The 18,891-nt window shown below is 35.9% G+C and overlaps 3 protein-coding genes across 5 annotated transcripts in view; 1 reads left to right on the plus strand and 2 right to left on the minus strand.

Moving 5' to 3' along the window:
* Window positions 1–829: 829 nt before the first annotated feature.
* csgalnact1b (chondroitin sulfate N-acetylgalactosaminyltransferase 1b) lies at window positions 830–6,313 on the minus strand. Of its 2 annotated transcripts, none has more exons than XM_059502892.1 (7): window positions 5,770–6,313; window positions 4,855–5,071; window positions 4,676–4,777; window positions 3,626–3,804; window positions 2,526–2,614; window positions 1,945–2,026; window positions 830–1,856 (listed from the first exon to the last, which is right to left on the minus strand). In XM_059502892.1, exons 1-7 carry the CDS (start codon window positions 6,311–6,313, stop codon window positions 1,597–1,599), a joined length of 1,473 nt encoding a protein of 490 aa, XP_059358875.1. In that variant the 3' UTR covers window positions 830–1,596. The 2 variants fall into 2 exon arrangements, with proteins under 2 accessions (XP_059358875.1, XP_059358874.1); XM_059502891.1 differs by having other exon boundaries at window positions 830–1,880.
* Window positions 6,314–11,330: 5,017 nt separating this feature from the next.
* Window positions 11,331–16,237, minus strand: spinb (spindlin b). 2 transcript variants are annotated; one of them, XM_059502894.1, is made up of 5 exons: window positions 16,196–16,237; window positions 15,020–15,074; window positions 14,895–14,946; window positions 13,928–14,400; window positions 11,331–11,861 (listed from the first exon to the last, which is right to left on the minus strand). In XM_059502894.1, exons 2-5 carry the CDS (start codon window positions 15,072–15,074, stop codon window positions 11,668–11,670), a joined length of 774 nt encoding a protein of 257 aa, XP_059358877.1. In that variant the 5' UTR covers window positions 16,196–16,237; the 3' UTR covers window positions 11,331–11,667. The 2 variants fall into 2 exon arrangements, with proteins under 2 accessions (XP_059358877.1, XP_059358876.1); XM_059502893.1 differs by lacking the exon at window positions 16,196–16,237 and adding an exon at window positions 15,793–16,118.
* A 237-nt stretch (window positions 16,238–16,474) lies between these two features.
* mfsd14bb (major facilitator superfamily domain containing 14Bb) overlaps window positions 16,475–18,891 on the plus strand; it is a 12,301-nt gene continuing 9,884 nt past the window's right edge. The window contains exons 1-4 of the mRNA XM_059504319.1: window positions 16,475–16,499; window positions 17,476–17,568; window positions 18,316–18,378; window positions 18,885–18,891. The exon at window positions 18,885–18,891 is cut by the window's right edge and continues 121 nt beyond it. Coding sequence (XP_059360302.1) covers window positions 16,479–16,499; window positions 17,476–17,568; window positions 18,316–18,378; window positions 18,885–18,891 — 184 coding nt within the window. The 5' untranslated portion in view covers window positions 16,475–16,478. The remainder of the gene's footprint in view (window positions 16,500–17,475; window positions 17,569–18,315; window positions 18,379–18,884) is intronic.

Raw genomic sequence — 18,891 nt, forward strand, 5'->3', positions numbered from 1 at the left:
TGAACCCTCCAGCACCCTGTAGAGGGTATAGAGCTGGTCCAGTGTTCCACGGCCTGGACGAAAACCACACTGTTCCTCCTGAATCCGAGGTTCTACTATCGGCCGGATTCTCCTCTCCAGTACCCTGGCATAGACTTTCCCAGAGATTTAAATATCGTTGGAATTAGTTCGATTAAGAGATTTAAATATCGGTGGAATTTGTTCTATTAAGAGATTTAAATATCGGTGGAATTTGTTCAAATGACAGATTTAAATATCGGTCGATTTTGTTCAAATGACAGTTTTAAATATCAGTCGATTTTGTTCAAATGACAGATTTAAATATCGGTGGAATTAGTTCGATTAAGAGATTAAAATATCGGTGGAATTTGTTCGATTAAGAGATTTAAATATCGGTGGAATTTGTTCGATTAAGAGATTTAAACATCGTGGAATTAGTTTGATTAAGAGATTTAAATATCGGTGGAATTTGTTAGATTAAAAGATTTAAATATCAGTGGATTTTGTTCGATTAACAGATTTAACTTTAGGTCAGTTCTGTTAAATTAACAGATTAAAATGTAGGTTGATTTTGTTCAATTAAATTATTTAAATGTTGGTTGATTTTGTTTGATTAACAAATGTAAATATCGGTTGGTTTTGTTGAATGAAATGATTTAAATATCAGTCGATTTTGTTCGATTAACAGATTTAAATGTTGGTTGATTTTTTTTTCAATTAAATTTATTTAAATGTTGGTTTATTTTGTTCGATGAAATTATTGAAATGTTAGTTGATTTTGTTTCATTAACAGATTTAAATGTCAGTGGATTTTGTTAAACAGATTTAAATGTTGGTCTGTTATGTTCAGTTAACAGATTTAAATATTATTGGATTTCATTCTAGTGAGATGTTTAAAGGGGTCATATGATGCTGCTAAAAAGAACATTATTTTCTGTATTTACTGTAATAAAATAACCCTAACCCTAAAAAAACACATTATTTTCAACATACTGTACACTATTGTTTTTCCTCTAAGCCTCGGCTTCTGAAACTCGTCGATTTTTACAAGGTCTGAAAAGTGAGGTGTGCTCTGATTGGCCAGCTATCAAGTGTGTTGTGATAGGTTGAATACCTCAAGCATGTGACAGAATTGTTACACCCCTTAATATATTGTGATACCCTGTCTGGCTGGAGCGATGAGACACAAACATTAAAATGCATTATGAATGTGAAATAAACATGATTTCTAGTCGTGTCCTTTTTTGGAAGGCCAAACAAAGTAGTTTCGCTTTCTCAACGACCCAGCGTCACACACAATACTACACTTTGCGTGAACATCTAGGCAGTGTTATGCAAATCTTCCCACATAGTGACTGTTAAATTTTATTAAAAAAAATTTTGGGGATTTGAGACTTTAGTCTTTGCAACTTCTCAGGTCTTCTTTACTCACCAAGACCTTGTAACACTCCAAAGAGAAAGGAAAAATTTTAATCGCATCTGCTGTATAACAGCTCTACAGAACTTATTAGTGCCCCTTCAGCTCAAACACAATAAGTGATTTATATCTCAATATAATTTCATATTTTATCATTATTGTCTTTGATTTTCTGTTCCTCATGACTTGATATTGTGTTGGTTGTATTTGTGTAGATGATTGTTGATCTGCTGGTGGAAGAGGATTTGTCCCAGCTGACTGTGAGACGCCTCGTTTAGTGCTTTATCCTGCAAACACAGTTTAAACGTCTCACTGGAAGACTGCTCGTGACAGACGGTCGGATGCCACACGTGAAACAGGCCACGTGATGGAGCGCGAACCACCATCAGACTGCTGTGGAGGAACTTTCTGTAGAGATGAACATCTTCTGTAGCTCCGCCTTTCACAGACACATCAAATCCACCTTAGAGGAAACAGAAGATCAAGCATGCAAATCTCAACCACACGGCAGAATCTTACTGCGGTACCTGTGTTGATGAAGTCTGATCGATACTGGCACGTCGTCCCAAAGTCAAAATCCTTCCAGAAGCCAAAATCTTTTCTGATCACCTGCCAAAGAAATCACATTTTCACTATATACACAAAGTCATGCAATGCTGATGTAGTTAACATAAACAATTTAAAAACAAAGTATAATAATAATTTTAAAAATATATAAGATTAAATCACCATTGGTAGCATGGTTTATTATAATGCTTTTTTCCTCATTTGGTCAGAACAAAAGTGGCAGATTTGTTACTTACTTGTTCAGTTGACAATATCCAGTGAAAATTCTTATTTGGGTCATATATTCAAAAACGTAAGCTAGAATCTGTGATTCCTAAGTACAGTATTCACACATTCACCTTAAAACATTAGATTCATCTATCCTGGAGCCGTGGCGGTGCACAACCCACATAATGAAGATTATTTAGCAAATAAATGCAATTGCATTTTTCAAACAGGGGTGGCGACAAAGACACAAAACAACGCACTGCAGCTTTTCCTTTTCAGAATTATATATTTGGGAAATTACATAGCAACTTACACTGAATAAAGGAGATCTTACCAGCTGATCTTCAGCAGAAGGAATATGTTGACCATAGATGACCTCTGGATTATACAGGCTGAACATTACTGGATAAAACACCCTTTGACCTGTGAGAGAACATGGAAGTCTGAGGAGTTCAATAGCTCCCTCTTGTGTTAGTTTAAATATTAATTTTTTTTCACAGAGGTAGCACAGAAACTGCACTTGTTTTAGGTTGTTTAGATCTTACCTGACCGATCGCTACCACTTTGTTAACTTAAGAAGGAATTCATCTCAATTATCGCCAGTAAAGTATGGAGTGCCACAAGGATCTGTACTAGGTCCAATGCTATTTTCAATATACATATTACCCCTTGGTAATATTATTAGAAAATACGGGATAAGTTTCCTCTGTTATGCTGATGATACTCCACTATATATCTCAACAAGAATAATCTAAGTTTAAGATAAGATAACACAGTGTATTAAAAACTTAAAAGATCAGATGATCAATAATTTTCTCCTACTGAATTCGGATAAGACAGAGATATTACTTATTGGACCAAAAAGCACACAGAATCTCTTGGATTACAATTTGCATCTAAAAGGATGTACTTTTACTTTTCCTCTACAGTCCAAAATCAGTACAGTATATAAGACAGCAACTTATCTTTTGAAAATCATTTTTCGCATGTTACAAAAACAGCATTCTTCCAAAACTGGAATAGCCTTCCTGATAATGTTCGGGGTTCAGACACACTCTCTCTGTTTAAATCTAGATTAAAAACACATCTCTTTCGCCAAGCATTCGCATAATGCATCTCATAATTTTCAACAGTTATATATGATCAAATGCACTACATGCATTAATTCCTTAGCTTGGGTTAAACTAATTAATTTTACATGGTTTGAACACCAGCTACGCTAATTCTGTCTCTATTTGTTTCTCTGTGTCGGCTGGGATTGGCATCACATATGTGCATCAGTTTGACATAGTCACCACTGACAACCAGAAATGTAATTTTCTGTAAAGATGCTTTGGAATGATTTGTATCGTGAAAACCACTATACAAAAAAACATATATTGAACCGAACTGAATATTATTTGTTGAAGAGTTTGGTTTTTCTCAGTTCTGTACCTGGTCCTGTGTTCATACGGCAGGAGTTCAGGAACTCCGCATTAAACCGAGTGTTCACATCACAGAAAAGCAGGAGGACGTTGCTTCGCTTCCAGGCTTGAGCGCCGACATCCAGGCCTCGTCCTCTGGAGAAGGCTTCGTTCAGACGGATCAGAGTCACGTTCCTGTATTTCATTCTCCTGCGGGACAGAGACTTGTCTAGAGTTTCATCATAACATATCACTGTGTTTTAGAAGCAGCCCATACAGAAAAAAACATTCTGGTCAAAATTACAGTTTAAAAATATGTTGTTAACAAAGAAACTTAATTAAATATATATAAATTAAAAAAAAATTAAATATATTTAGTTTCAACTTTAATATACCAAAATATACTTCAGGGTAAAGAAATACATTTCCAATTTCACAGTAGCTTACATTTAGGATTCATTATTTAATTTCATTCAAATGTTAATGTTCACGCGTTGCAGACAAATAAAAAATTTCTTTAAATATATCAATGTATTTTCTAAGATTGAAATATATGGAGGGCAACATTTTCTTATATTTTTTAATGATTTAAAAAAAATGTTTTCAAAATATACAAAGAAAAAATGGCCAAAAAATATTTTGTTAGAAAATAATTTATATATTTATAATAAATATATTCTGAAACACATTTTAGCTTAAATATAATCAAGCCAATTTTGTTTGTTTTTTTGCTATGTAGATTAACAGATACATATATACTTTTTTTCATAAAAGAAGACTTTTTTTCCTTCACAAACAAATGTATCTTGCTTGATTAGATATTTGTAAAACAAGATACATTAATGTATTTCCTTGGATTTAAATATATATTTTCATATTTAGATATTTTTTAATATATCTGCAATGACCGAAAAACATATCGGTAGGAAATATATTTACGTAAATATATTTTAAAACATAATTTGGCAAATACAGATTTTTTTTTATAATTTATGTAGATTTTGTAAAATATTTTTTGCTGTAAATATGGAAGTGAGCTTATTTGTTTTGTTTTGCATTTGTTTTCTTTTATTGTCTTTACCTTGACATTCCATTCACAATTCCTTTCACTTCATGCATCTTTTCTGACCCAAAAAGCACCACGGTGAGATGCGTCCATCCATCCTGACGAATGCAAGCGTCACTAAGACACAAAGAGAGGAAATGAAGCATCACCCGACGTGCAAACTCTCAGACGGCTCAACAGAGGTTCGGTTTTACCTGAAATGTTGCACAAATTGTCTGAATGCATCCACTGCGTCGGCCAGAGGTACGATTATATTGATGAGGATCTGAGATGCATCCATCAGTTCCTCCTTCACCTTCATCAGCGGTGCGAAAGGACGGAAGAACACCATCCTCCTGAAGTCTGGAACGCTGTTTTCTCTGAACGTGAGATCATATAACGTTCCTTTGTCCCTCTCTGTGCGAAAGATTCCTGCCATTAAAGAGAAATTACATGTGAAGCAGCCTCTACTAGAAAAAGAAATCATCATGATTTTAACAACAAAAGAGTATAATGCAACCTGTCCATTTTTAAATAACAGATCTAAAATACTTACATAGTAATATACTATTAAAAGGGCAGTTTTTAGAAGTAAAAAACAAGTCAACTCATACACAACTTTTTTTCTTTTTTTTCTTTTTTTTGTCAACTGATTTTACTAATTTGGTGTATTATTATTTCAGTTAATTAAATATAAATTTTAATGTAAATTTAATTTCAGTCTGTAAAATGTTTTTTTTTTTTTTTTTTACATTTTTTTACAATGTAAAATGTTTTATGTAACATTTGTAACATGTAACATTTTTTACAATCATGTTTTTGCTATACTGCAAAAACATGATTTCCTTTCTCAGTATTTGTGTCTCGCTTTCCAGTGCAAATATCTAAACATACTTGAATCAGGATACATTTACTTGAGAAGCAACATGATTTAAGATGCTTTCTGGAAAAAAAGGAAACAAAATCTAAATTAAGTGAGTTCTTGTTTTATAAGTTAAATGTAAATGCATCTTGATTCAATAACATTTTAGATATTTATACTAGAAAACAAGACACAAACACCTTTTTGCAGTGCAGATTTGTTTTTTAGGGTTATGCATTTTGACGACGCCTTTAGTAATCGTGTTGACCTTCATAGAAATGTTGAGGAGAGTAAACCCTGCGCTGCTGTGAGTGTCGGAGCTGAGGTTCGTTCAGCAGATGCAGTGCTGCTTCTAGAGCTCCGTTCAGCTCGTTCCTGCGCTCCTGACCAATCACACCTTCCACCGGGAGTCTGGCCAGTCCGCTCTCCAGCTGATAGACCCGGCGCAGGGTGAAGCTCTCAAACGGTAGCACCGCGAACTCATTGGGCAGCCGTTCTCCGGTGAAGACCTCGGCCCGTCGGAGCTGCTTCTGCAGGAACTCCTCCAGCTCGGCCTGGTTCTGCTCCTGGAGCTCCAGCGCGGATCTCTGCAGCTCTGCTTTCAGCTGTGAGATCCTTCTGGTGAGGTTCCTGCTGTGCTGGAGATAGCGCTGCTCGTGCTGCTGCAGTAAAGCCTCGAATGCATCTTCCCCTGCTGGAGGTCTGGAGCGGGTTTGGCTTTGAGACCTGCAGACCTGACGATACAGGAGCAGAACGAAGCAGAAGAGCAGCGCAGCAATCGCACGCCTTCCCAGAAACCATCGCCTCTGCATGACTGACTGAAAAGACACAGAGTTCTGGTCGAACAATGCAGATTTGTGCAACTAAATACACTGTTTCAGTAAAAACATGTTGTGATTTGATCCATGGCTTTGAATCAGGAATCAGTCTTTTTTTTTTTTTTTTGACAGTTCCAGCAAGAAACCACAAAAAACAAACCAGCATCGATTCACTGCAAAAAAATATTTTCTTACTTAGTTTTTGTCTTGTCTAAACATTCTTGAATCAAGATGCATTTACTTGACAAGTAAAATAATTTCATATATTAAGTCTTGTTTTCTCTCTCTCTCTCTCTCTCTCTCTTTCTCTCTCTCTCTCTCTCTCTATATATATATATATACACTGGACCAAGCTGTCTTCTGCGAAGTTCTCCTTTAAGTCCCTCCTGCACCTGAACGAACAAATACAAATCACAGTTTGAACAAACAAAAAGATGTGAAAGAGCCCAATTCTGTACTCCCGCGCGGTGTTCTGGTTTGCTTATTTTTGCTCTTGTGCCGACAAATACATCCAAAATATGTCAAAATATCCACCTGGGAAATTATGCTCAAAAAAACTGTCAGTTATTTCTTAAGTGAAAGTAAACAGTTGAGGAAAAAATGGGATGTGTATTATATTGGATGCGTTCATCGTCTCTTAAAGTGACCGCGCCTAATTTAGCGACTGGCTGCTGTAATGTTAATCCAAGAAAATGAAAGAAAATCACTCACTGCTCTTGACTGAATTACTTTCTAGTTTTAACAGTCAAACCAAAAATTATTCAGACACCAGATATAATTTTTGATATATATAGCAAAACTGTAATAATGTGAGAAATGTTGAAGGTGTCTGAATAAATGTAGGCTTGATTGTATATTTCATTTTTACATTGAAAACTATCCAGTGCTATTTTACATTTAATTATTTGGTTTCTATACCTTGACACCTACAAACTTGAAAAAAAACTTATACATTGTGTAAATAGCACAAATAAATAAGAATAAACGAACATACATATTAAACCATTTCAAACAGGGCCCACTGGTACAACCTTCACCGGGTCCCTGCTGACCCCGCTGACCCCAGCTGACCCCTGCTGACCCCCGCTGACCCCGCTGACCCCCGCTGACCCCAGCTGACCCCCGCTGACCCCTGCTCACGCCTGTTTCACACATACTCCGTCTGCAGTGTGTATGCAGTCTGTGTGCGTTACGTGTGTGGTGCAGCACGGACTCGATGTGCTTTCACACAGGACGCGTTTGCAGTCCGCTCCTCGGTACGTAAACGATCGCTGCACTGCTGCAGACGCAACGCTCCTGGAACGCAACTGGTATCCGTTAACATGGGTGCATAAAAAAATACACAACGCATACGCACTGCAGACGGAGTATGTGTGAAACAGGTGTACGGTTGTTTGCACCTTGTGCAATGTGGAATTAGTTTACAGCTTTCTCAAGCACAATGTGATGCATTTTGGAAACAGAAGATGAGCCCCTTTTCTAATGCACCACCTAGCTTGATAAACCCCTTCTCAAAGACTTACTGTTTGTCAATTTTATTTGGGTAACACACATATTCTGAATGCTTTCGGCAGAATTCGAATGAGCAATTTTAATCTAGATTAATTAATCTAGATTAATTTCAAGATCACATTAATCTAGATTTAAAAAATTAATCTATGCCCACCACTAATATATATATATGTGTGTGTGTGTGTGTGTGTGTGTGTGTGTGTGTGTGTGTGTGTGTTTTACAGAAAACAAGAAATGATATCTTAAATAATTTTACTTGTACAGTAAATGCATCTTGATTAAAGAATTCGTAGAAGATGAAAACACTATGAAAGAGAATAATGTTTTGCATGTGGTTATGCACATTCAATGCACTAATAAACAAAAATTATACCACTGAAAAATATAAAAGTGCAGATAAAAACAATCAGCAGCAGAGTTACTGTCATGAAATAAAACTAAAAAGCATTCATGGCAACCTTTAGTTTAAGTTGAAGAAATAAATAAATAAAGTGAAATAAACTAAGACTAAAATTTAATACAATTTAATTAATTGTTAATAAGAATAATAACAACTAATACAAATTAATATTATATCCCTTAAATAGCACTGATCTGTAACAATAACCATTTACTGAAATCAGTTTTGTGTTGAAACAGACACGTATGAGCATTTGCACTATTCACTATTTCACTGTTTAATACTATAAAGCTGCTTTGACACAATCTGCATGATAAAAACACTACATTAATAATACTGAAGAAGAAGATGTGCAGATTATACGAGTAGTTTTCAGCAGATAACATCATATCTGCTAAATTAAATCCAATACTTATACATTTTTGCTGCTGATTTTCAGCTTTGCTTTCTGTCTGAATATATGATCATCTTTACTTTTGACAAGTGTTTAAAGGTGACTTAGTCTTGTATTCTCTCTGATTTAAACACCACAAACACATTCATGTCTTCATCTGAGCCAGATTACAGCTGTTCAGTTCACATGACTTTATCTGATGACAATAAATGGAAAATTTCAACTTATTTTTCTCATTTGTAGATTTGAAGTTCATTATAATTTTTTTAATATACTTTTTGTCATTTGACTGCTTTCATTATTTTGATATTACAGCTAATACAACCTGAAAATCTTATTTTTGTGAAAAGTCAGCATCCTCAAATAAGTTGATAATAGGCCCTTTTTTTAACAAATAAGCAGAATATTTTTTCATATTATTTTGCACATTTTTCATGTATCCAATAAAGTGATTTGAAACATTTCAGATCATCATTTCATGTTTTTCATGTGTCCAGTTGGACAAAAAAAAAGTCATTTGAGATAAAATTGCTGCAAAAACTTAACATCTCATAAAATTGAAATATGGTTGTAATAACACTATTTTATTATGTTAAATTCAATAATTAGCTACATAGTGCATGCCTGTTTTCAATGATTTGAACAGCATTTTTTTAAATCAAGCGAGTGTCTACTTACTGCTGTTGATCAGTCACGCGGGTAATGTTCAGATTCAGCTCATAAATGCAAGCTGCACTGAAATGTTTACCCAGTCCAGCATGTTTGCATATTACCGGCAGGATCCTGAAGGGGCCCTCTGTGTGCAGCGCTCCTGAGGCATCATGGGTAATCCAGAGGGCCGCTCAGTGACCGCTCTGTTGGGCTCCATGCGACTCCTCCCATCAACACTATGAAAGACAGGCTGTTCTACAAAACATCTTCAGGCTAAAAGTAGCTCACAACTCTTAAAATAATGGTCTAAATGTTTGCTCTGAGAGGTGTTTCGGCTCTAAACTAGCTCCGAAATGTGTGAAAGGTGAGGAGCAGTGAAGAGGAGTCTCCTAAAATATCTGTTTGCTGGGAATCTGTCTCTGAACGTCAACATCTGAGACAGATTTGACATTTATAAAGGCATCACTTTGGTTTGGGAGGTTATCCTGCTCTGAATTCTCTCCTTGTTCTCATTAAGCAGCTGAGCAAGAAGTAACTTCTCTTTTATCAGCCGTGATTATTACACTGTTAATTAAAAGAGTGTTTAGAATCGATTCAGAGACGCACACATGTAAGACGCTCACAATCAGATCAACGTATACTTGTTTAATTACAGCATTTTAAAACCTTTAATTGAATATGGGAGTATAATACAATATTTCTATGAATGAATCTCTGACAGAGACTATCAGCCAATCAGTGTGTGTGTAGTTAGGAAGCATGATGACATCATCCACAGCCACGAGCTCAGCCCCGCCCCCTTCCTCTTCTCTCTATTCCTGACTAGAAGTGTGTCTCAGCAGATTTGTGAACAGCTTTTAAGAGGAAACTCTTTTACTGCTGTTTGGGAGAACTCTAGTGATAAGATAAAATGTTTTGAGAATATGAGCCAAGTTCTTCAAAATTCCGAGTTGAATAAAATTATTTGCAGCATGCTCTTCGAAGTCCGATCTGAATCATTCATGATACGCTCGGAGTCCCGATCTGAATCAAACGATTTGTGATACGCGATGCCAATTCCAGCTTTTCGTCAAAAGATTCACGAAGCTGCTCTGAACTCCTGATCTGAATTAAAATCTGGGTCGATACATGATCCAAAGTCCCAAATTGAATCAAATGATTCACAATCATGCTCCGAATTCCAACTCTGAATTAAAGGATTTATGATTGACTCTCCAAAGTTCCGAATTAAATACTATTATTTGCGATATGCGCCCCAAAATCCCGATCTGAATAATTCAAGAGAAGCGATCAAAATCTAAATATTCAGATTTAAAATATCAGAATCAAAAGATTCACGATTCACGCTCTGAAGTCCCAATCTGAATCAAATGACTTGCATTACGCACTCGAAAGTCCCGATATAGCCTAAATCAAATAATTCGGGAATTTGCTCCGAAGTCCAGATGTGACTGAATCAATGATTTGCAATACATGCTCTGAAGTCCCGATCTGAATCATTTTTGATACGTGCTCCAGAGTCCCGATCTGAATCAAACAATTTGCGATTCAAAGTTGAATAAAAAGATTTGCGAGATGCACTCTGTCCCGATCGGGATAGAAAGATTCACGATCCAAAGTCGCGATCTGAATGAAATGATTTGTGATCCCAATTCCATATTTGAATCAAAAGATTCACAAAGCTGATCTGAATCTAAATCTAATTTGATACATGATCCAAAGTCCCGTTTTGAATTAAAAGATGTTAACACCTGAAGCAGTTTCGTAATGTCTTCCTTAAAACATGACAGAGCTCGTCTTATTTACGTCATCAAACATATGAATGAACTCTTTACTATTTGTGTTGTGTAACTATTTAAGTTTTTAGAAATGTTATTCTAAGAAATGTATATTTTGAGGGTGTAAATAAAATATTTTGTGTAAAATACGATTTCAGTTTTTCTAATTAAAAATGTAATGTTCAAAGTCAAAGTGTCACGTGATGATTCTTATAATTATTTGTGAAAATTGTTTATTGTTTAAGTGTAAAAAAAATCAGTTCAGTCCAAAAATTGTTTTTACTTGTTCATCTTTAATGGAGACAAGAATAGAAAGGAGGAAATCTTTATGAAGTAGAACTTCCTATGTTAAAGATAAATGTTTATAATTAATAGAGTTAGTCAGAAAGATCTCAAAAGAGAGAAAGGCACTATTTACAATACAAACAAACAGAGATGAAACTCTTGAACAGCAAACAACCAAAAAAAAGAAAGACACTTGAACTGAACAAGAACTCACAGTAAATCGCACTATAAAAGATATATCTTCGTGTCTAACGTTTATTAATACAAAAGAGAAACTGTTCCAGTGAAAAAGCCATTGCATGACGACGGCGAAGCTCTGAGCGGAAACTCATGATCCAACCATGTCATAGACGTAGATGTGATAGTCGTCATCGAACTTGATGAAGTAGACGGAGGGTTTGGACTGAACCTGCTGGATGATGGTTCCCATCCTCTGTGTGCCGTCCTGATTCTCACACTCCACCTGCTTCCCAACCAGCGAATCACACGCTTCACCCGGCTCTCTGAGCTCCGCCCGATCATCTGATGGAGGAAAGCGTTTAATAATGAGCGTCTAGACATCTGAGTCCAAAGATCTGAGCTCAATATATGTTTAGCAATTGATTAAAAAAGGGGGAGAAAAAGTTACAATAGCCCCATACTGACTCTTAAAAATAAAGGTTTGAAGAATCATTTACATTTCCCCGAATAACCTTTTAGTGAACAGTTATTTAAAAGAACATTTCTTCCGCTTGCACTCTTAAAAATTAAGATTTTAGTACGCATATATGGTTATATGAAGAACCTTTAACATCCATGGAACCACAAAAGGTTCTTTAAAATATTCTTCTTTTAAGAACTGTTCCCTGAAAGGTTCTTTGGGGAACCAATAATTACATGGAATCACTGTGAAAAACCCTTGTGTAATCTTTATTTCTAATGGTGTAGAGCCATTATTCTGATTCAAATTATGAGTTTGGGAGTCTTTTTGACTGATTCATGGTAAGGATTCGTTTTAGAGAGTCTTTTGTTCGTGATTCAGACTGTACTGTTCACACTGTAGTCATCAGACTGATTCAAATTGTGAGTGACTCTCTGATTGATTCATTACAGTGCATCGCTCAAAATTTGAATCAGTCAAAATGACTTCAGAGTGAACAGTGCAGTCTGAATCACGAACAAAAGACTCTCTTAAGAATTCCTTAACATGAATCAGTTATGTCATCTGTTCATGAATCAGACACCACTGTTCACACTGTAGTCATCAGACTGATTCAAATTGTATGTTTAAGACTCTTTGATTCATTACAGTGCATCGGTTACAGAGTCATTTGTCCATGATTCATACTCCACCGTTCACACTATTCGAATAATTCATATTGTGAGTCTTTTCAACTGATTCATTACAGTAATTTGGTTAAAGAATATTTTGTTCATGATTCAGACAGAACTATTCACACTGTAGTTATTAAACTGATTAAAATGGTACGTTTTAAGACTGTTTGTGAGTCTTTTTGAATGATTCATTACAGTGAATCATATAGAGTCATTTGTTCTTGATTCAGACTCCACCGTTCACACTATTCGAATGATTCATATTGTGAGTCTTTTTGATTGATTCATTACATTGAATCATAGAGAGTCATTTGTTCATGATTCAGACTCCACCATTCACACTATTTGAATGATTCATATCGTGAGTTTGACACTGTTTGTGAGTCTTTTCGACTGATTCATTACAGTGAATCATATAGAGTCATTTGTTCTTGATTCAGACTCCACCGTTCACACTATTCGAATAATTCATATTGTGAATCTTTTCGACTTATTCATTACATTAATTTGGTTAAAGAGTATTTTGTTCATGATTCAGACAGAACCATTCACACTGTAGTCATTAAACTGATTAAAATGGTACGTTTTGAGACTGTTTGTGAGTCTTTCTTAATGAGTCATTTGTTCATGATTGAGACTCCACCATTCACACTATTCGAATGATTCATATTGTGAGTTTGACACTGTTTGTGAGTCTTTTCGACTGATTCATTACATTGAATCATAGAGAGTCATTTGTTCATGATTCAGACTCCACCGTTCACACTATTCGAATGATTCATATTGTGAGTCTTTTCGACTGAATCAGTACAGTGAATCATATAGAGAGTCATTTGTTCTTGATTCAGACTCCACCATTCACACTATTCGAATGATTCATATTGTGAGTTTGACACTGTTTGTGAGTCTTTTCGACTGATTCATTACATTGAATCATAGAGAGTCATTTGTTCTTGATTCAGACTCCACCATTCACACTATTGGAATGATTCATATTGTGAGTTTGACACTGTTTGTGAGTCTTTTCGACTGATTCATTACAGTGAATTGATAAGACAGTCATCTGTTGATGAGTCAGACTCCACCGTTCACACTGTAAAGAACCTTTTTGGCTCCCCAAAGAACCTTTCAGTGATCAGTTCTTAAAAGAACCATTTTAAACATTTTAAAGAACCATTTTGCACTATAAAGAACCTTTAGTGGTTCCATGGGTGTGGATGCTTCTTCACTGAACCACTGATGCCAGTCATGAGCAGCATCACTGACTCACTCACCTGGATCTGGAAGTATCCGAAGGTCCCCGTCTTTATAATCCTGCGTCAGCTGGTACATGTACAGCATGGGGTCTTTCTCATAAGTTATGAAGAACCATGCAGGCATGCTGGGAGCCCTGGAGAGCACCAGACCTCTCCACTCGTCCTTGGAGCCCTCGTCCGTCTCAAACAGGTGAACCACGGGCCGTCCCAGCAGCTGATCCGCCAGACGAGTGTCACTGACCCGAAACGAGGCGATCTCCCCGGGGAAAATCTCCAGATTCTGCACCCTCTGATCTCTGAAGATCTCCAGGCCGTAGACGCAGTCCACTCCATCGTACTTGATGAGGTACAGAGACGAGTTGACAGACACTTGGACTAGTACGGTCCCCGTCCAGCGAGAGACAGGACTGCAGACGTCTTCCTTCCAGTTGTGTTGTATTCGACAGCCCACAATGCTTTCACCGAGAGAACTGTGATGCATGTGTTTGTGCCTGATAAACACACAACAGAGCGTTCAAATCATGTGCTCACTCTAGTCTGCTGGCAAAACAACCTTATAAATGAAATTGTATCACATTTGTGCTTTTTTGCAAACTCTAATCTTGTATTTTTGGTGCTTGTCGGAGGTTTGCATCTTGCTGTAGCTTCTGTCATTCTATGTCAAAGTCTTAAGTTAATTTTCTCCTTGCCGTTTGTTTTTTTCTTTATAGCTCTAATTGACTTCCTCTTTAGCATCAAAATTGCTTGCTTTTCTCTCAAAGTCAGTCGTGTGTGTCGTCATCGAATGCAAGACTCAGAATGCAGAAGCAACAACTGATACAACACATGATCCAATACTTATGGAGGGCACTGTATAGCTTCAAATACTTTTTTTTTTTAAATATACAAATTATTAAAACTACCAAATATTTGAGGAGAAATACTAAAACCAAAGTTAAAATAATATAAAAACAAAAAAAAAAACAGTACTATAAGTGGTACTCACTTGTGAGAGCTCTTTTTCTTCATTATGGAGCGGCCACCAGATACACCTCGAACTGATCGAGACATTATGATTGGTTTATTTGGTAATGCATTTATTTCAGGTTTAGTTAGAGGCGAGGGTCTCACCTCCGGTTTCTCTGGAGCGATGCTGGTTCACACGGCTTCTGTACACACACTCCATCTGCACAAATAAGATCAATCTCTGAGGATCCTCCTGTTTGCTCAAACACTCGCTACATCTCAAAATCTTCTGAGTGCCCTAGCTAGACAGCATTTTTGAGCATGCACTAACAAAAATACCACTAAATCCTGAGTGCTTTGTGGTAAAATGTTAAAACCAAGTTATATTGTCCTTTAACTGTACGACATTAAAACTTAAACCTGCTGTGCATTAGTGCATATGAGGAATCACCTCAACATCTCTGCAGCACAGAAGCAGTCATCAGTGTCACAGATGTATATTTGTAGAAATGGACAACAATACACTGTATGAGTCACAATTATACATTTCTCTTTTATGCCAAAAATCATTAGGATATTAAGATAAGATCATGTTCCATGAAGATATTTAGTAAATCTCCTACCGTAAATATGTCAAAACCTAACTTTTGATTATTAATATGCATTGCTAAGAACTTCATTTGAACAACTTTAAAGATGATTTTCTCAATATTTAGATTTTTTTGCTCCCTCAGATTCCGGATTTTCAAATATTGTCCTCCTCACAAACCAGACATCAACGAAAGAATTTTTTCAGCTTTCAGGTGATGCATGAATCTCAATTTCAAAGAAATGACCCTCAAGACTGGTTTTGTGCCCCAGGGTCGCATATGTAAAGTGAACTACAGCAAAACAATGTACACACACACACACACACACACACACACACACACACTCACTGTCCGGTTCTCATTGCAAACGTGTCTCGCTGCTTCGGCTTGAATTCTGCACAATTACTTTAAAGAAATAGTCACAATAATTCTGCAAAGGTGTGCCTCGCGTTTCCTCTGCATAGTGCGGGCACGAGCAGACTTGCGTGAGCGCGCCTCATTCAATTCAAACAAGCACACGTGGTACAACAGAAATCACGAGTTAATGCGTTTTTCAATTAGCCATTTTCTCGATAAACACAGAAAGGTAATTATTTATATCTGTTGTCTTTCACGTGGCCGAATCGAGTTTAAAATAGTTCGATTATCGTTTATAACCCTTAAATGCAAATGAATGAACGCTTCAAGATTCATAGATGATCCGATGCATTCAGAGAATCCGACAATACACTGTTTTTGCATTTTAACTCACCTTCTATCTCCAAATGCTAATATACTGTGAACGAGGTCTGAATATGGGCATATTATTTTCAGATCAACGATTTATTTGTCAACAAAAGACTTTTATTTTGAAGTCGACTCCCGCAGACGGAAGCCGGAAGTCGGTGTTTCGGAATGTTCGTCTTAGAAAGTGGAAGAGAAGAGCGTTCACGAGAGCTGCTCGAATTAAATCACAAACGGCTTGATTAATGAATTAACTCCGATCAGGATGATTGAGATTTCGAGCAGAATGTGAGAGACGGACGGAAAACATCATGCTAACCAAACACCTCAGAGTGAGTGACGTCATCGCGCCACACACACATTTTAATCGAGGAGTTTGTGTTTATTTGAGGATCTGTTTGAGTGTGTTGTGTGTTTTTGTGTGTCACATTGTTCATATGGATCTATAATCGCAGATTAACTTTAATAATTTTTAGAGTCTGCATTTCACCTTTAATCTTTAATTTCTTTATTGCGCTTATATTAAATAGTAAACCCCCTGTCGGTTAATTCTGATGATGTGAGTCAGATCAAATATCATTGTGATGTAAAACAACATTTTTATACTTTAGTTTAATAAACATTAAAATCGAAATTAATTTTTGTATTTTCAGTTTTCAGTATCACATGATCTTCAGAAATCATGAAAATATGATGATTTATTATCAGTGCCTCTGATACTTTTTTCAGGATTCTTTAATGAATAACAAGTTAAAGAATAACAGCAATTATTTAAAATCGAAGTATTTTCTAACAATATACACTTGTGTTCAAAATTTGAGGTGAGTACATTTTTATCCTTTGTTTTTTTTTTTTTTAAAGAAATTAAAACTTATCCCGCGAGGATGTGTTAAATTGTTAAGAAGTGATAGCAAAGATTATATTGTTAGAAAATATTTATATTTTGAATAAATGCAGTTCTTTTTTTTTGTCAGCACAACTGAGTTCAACATTGATAATGAGCAGTCAATCATCATATTTTCATGATCTGTGAAGATCATGTGACACTGAAGACTGGAGGAATGATGCTGAAAATACAGCGGAGCATCACAGAAATAAATTACACTTTAACACAGATTCACATAGAGAACATTATTTTATATTCTAATAACATTTTGCAATATTACAGTATTTTTTCTGTATTTTTAATCAAATAAATGCAGCCTTGATGAGCAGAAGAGACGTCTTACTGACCCCAGACTCTTGACTGCTCGTGTATATATATATATATATGTATATAATGTGATCCGCTGTGTTTGTTGTGTGCAGCGCGGTGTCGGCCGGCCGAAGGTGGCTCATGCCGTGGTGGTGATCTTCTTGGAGTTCTTCGCCTGGGGTCTCCTGACCACCCCGATGCTGACCGTGAGCTTTAAACACCCATCTGAGTTTAATATCAGAATTAGATTACTACATCTGCAGTCTGTGGAAAAAATCAAGGACAATATGACATATTGAAATATCCCTCTATAAATAATTACAGAATCTATCACATAAAACTAAATTTTTAAATACTGCATTGAAAACAATAATAATAATAATAATATAATTACAAGTTGCACTATAATAAATGACAGTACATAGCTAAAATAAATGTATACAAATAAATAAAAATCTGTTGAAGCCATTGATGTGAAATTATTATTTTATTATTTTTTAGGATCTTATTTTATCATCTGTATGTTATTTTAAATATATTTTTTATGTTAGTAAAAAAAAAAAACATTTTTGTGCAATTTTTATTTTAAATAAGTCTGTATAATTGTAATTATTTCTTATTCAGTTTTAGTAAACTAAATGAAAAGTGCTGCTTTAAAAAAAACAAACATTTTATTTAAAGTAATGAATATAGAGTTTCAGTTTTAGTCGGCAAAAACCACCTTAGTTTGAACTGGATTATTGGATTAGATTTTATCACATAAGTGTCACTTTAAGTTTCTTTTCTATACAGCGAACGGAAAATGTGTTCTGGTTTGATAATGCACCTTCCCATAATGCACTGCAGATGCAAATGCAAAACAAAGTGCTCAGGAGTTCATTCTCGGCCAAATGATAAGCGTGGATGTGATCTGAAACTCTAGCGCTGTGTTTTCTGATGTTTCCTCGTTCCAGGTCCTGCATGAAACATTTCCGCAGCACACGTTCCTCGTGAACGGCTTGATTCAGGGCGTCAAGGTGAATCCAGTGCAGCTGTGATGATCATATCTGACACCCGGAGCACAGAAACAGTCATGAGAGTCCATTTCGTCAAACTGAGAGTTATGCATCATCTAAATAAATCAACTTTTCATTGATGTCTGGTTTGTTAGGAGGACAATATTTGAGAATCTGGAATCGAAAATCATCTTTAAAGTTGTTCAGATGAAGTTCTTAGCAATGCATATTACTAATCAAACATGAAGTTTTGATATATTTACGGTAGGAGATTTACTAAATATCTTCATGAACATGATCTTATCTTAATATCCTAATGATTTTTATCATAAAAGAGAAATGTATAATTGTGACTCATTCAATGTATTGATGACTGCTTCTGTGCTGCAGGGACACGTGTAGGATAGCTCTTAATCATTATTTGCAGAAAAGACTAAATATTAACCCTGTTTTGATCTGTTAGTGTGTAAAAGCCTGTGTTGTGTTGCAGTGTGTGTGTGTGTGTGGTAACTGCAGTGTGTTTGCAGGGGTTTC

The sequence above is a fragment of the Carassius carassius genome, chromosome 21 (assembly GCF_963082965.1).
Source record: "Carassius carassius chromosome 21, fCarCar2.1, whole genome shotgun sequence".
Lineage (NCBI taxonomy): Eukaryota > Metazoa > Chordata > Actinopteri > Cypriniformes > Cyprinidae > Carassius > Carassius carassius.

Excerpts from the sequence above, each read along its gene's own strand:
- spinb (XM_059502894.1), bottom strand. The coding sequence starts at position 15,074 with ATGGAGTGTGTGTACAGAAGCCGTGTGAACCAGCATCGCTCCAGAGAA. Across the intron at positions 14,947-15,019 it reads TCGCTCCAGAGAAACCGGAG|TTCGAGGTGTATCTGGTGGC; the intron begins GTGAGACCCTCG and ends TGTCTCGATCAG. Across the intron at positions 11,862-13,927 it reads TCGGATACTTCCAGATCCAG|ATGATCGGGCGGAGCTCAGA; the intron begins GTGAGTGAGTCA and ends TTCCTCCATCAG.
- csgalnact1b (XM_059502891.1), bottom strand. The coding sequence starts at position 6,313 with ATGCAGAGGCGATGGTTTCTGGGAAGGCGTGCGATTGCTGCGCTGCTC. Across the intron at positions 5,072-5,769 it reads TCCTCAACATTTCTATGAAG|GAATCTTTCGCACAGAGAGG; the intron begins GTCAACACGATT and ends CTTTAATGGCAG. Across the intron at positions 4,778-4,854 it reads CAATTTGTGCAACATTTCAG|TGACGCTTGCATTCGTCAGG; the intron begins GTAAAACCGAAC and ends TTTGTGTCTTAG.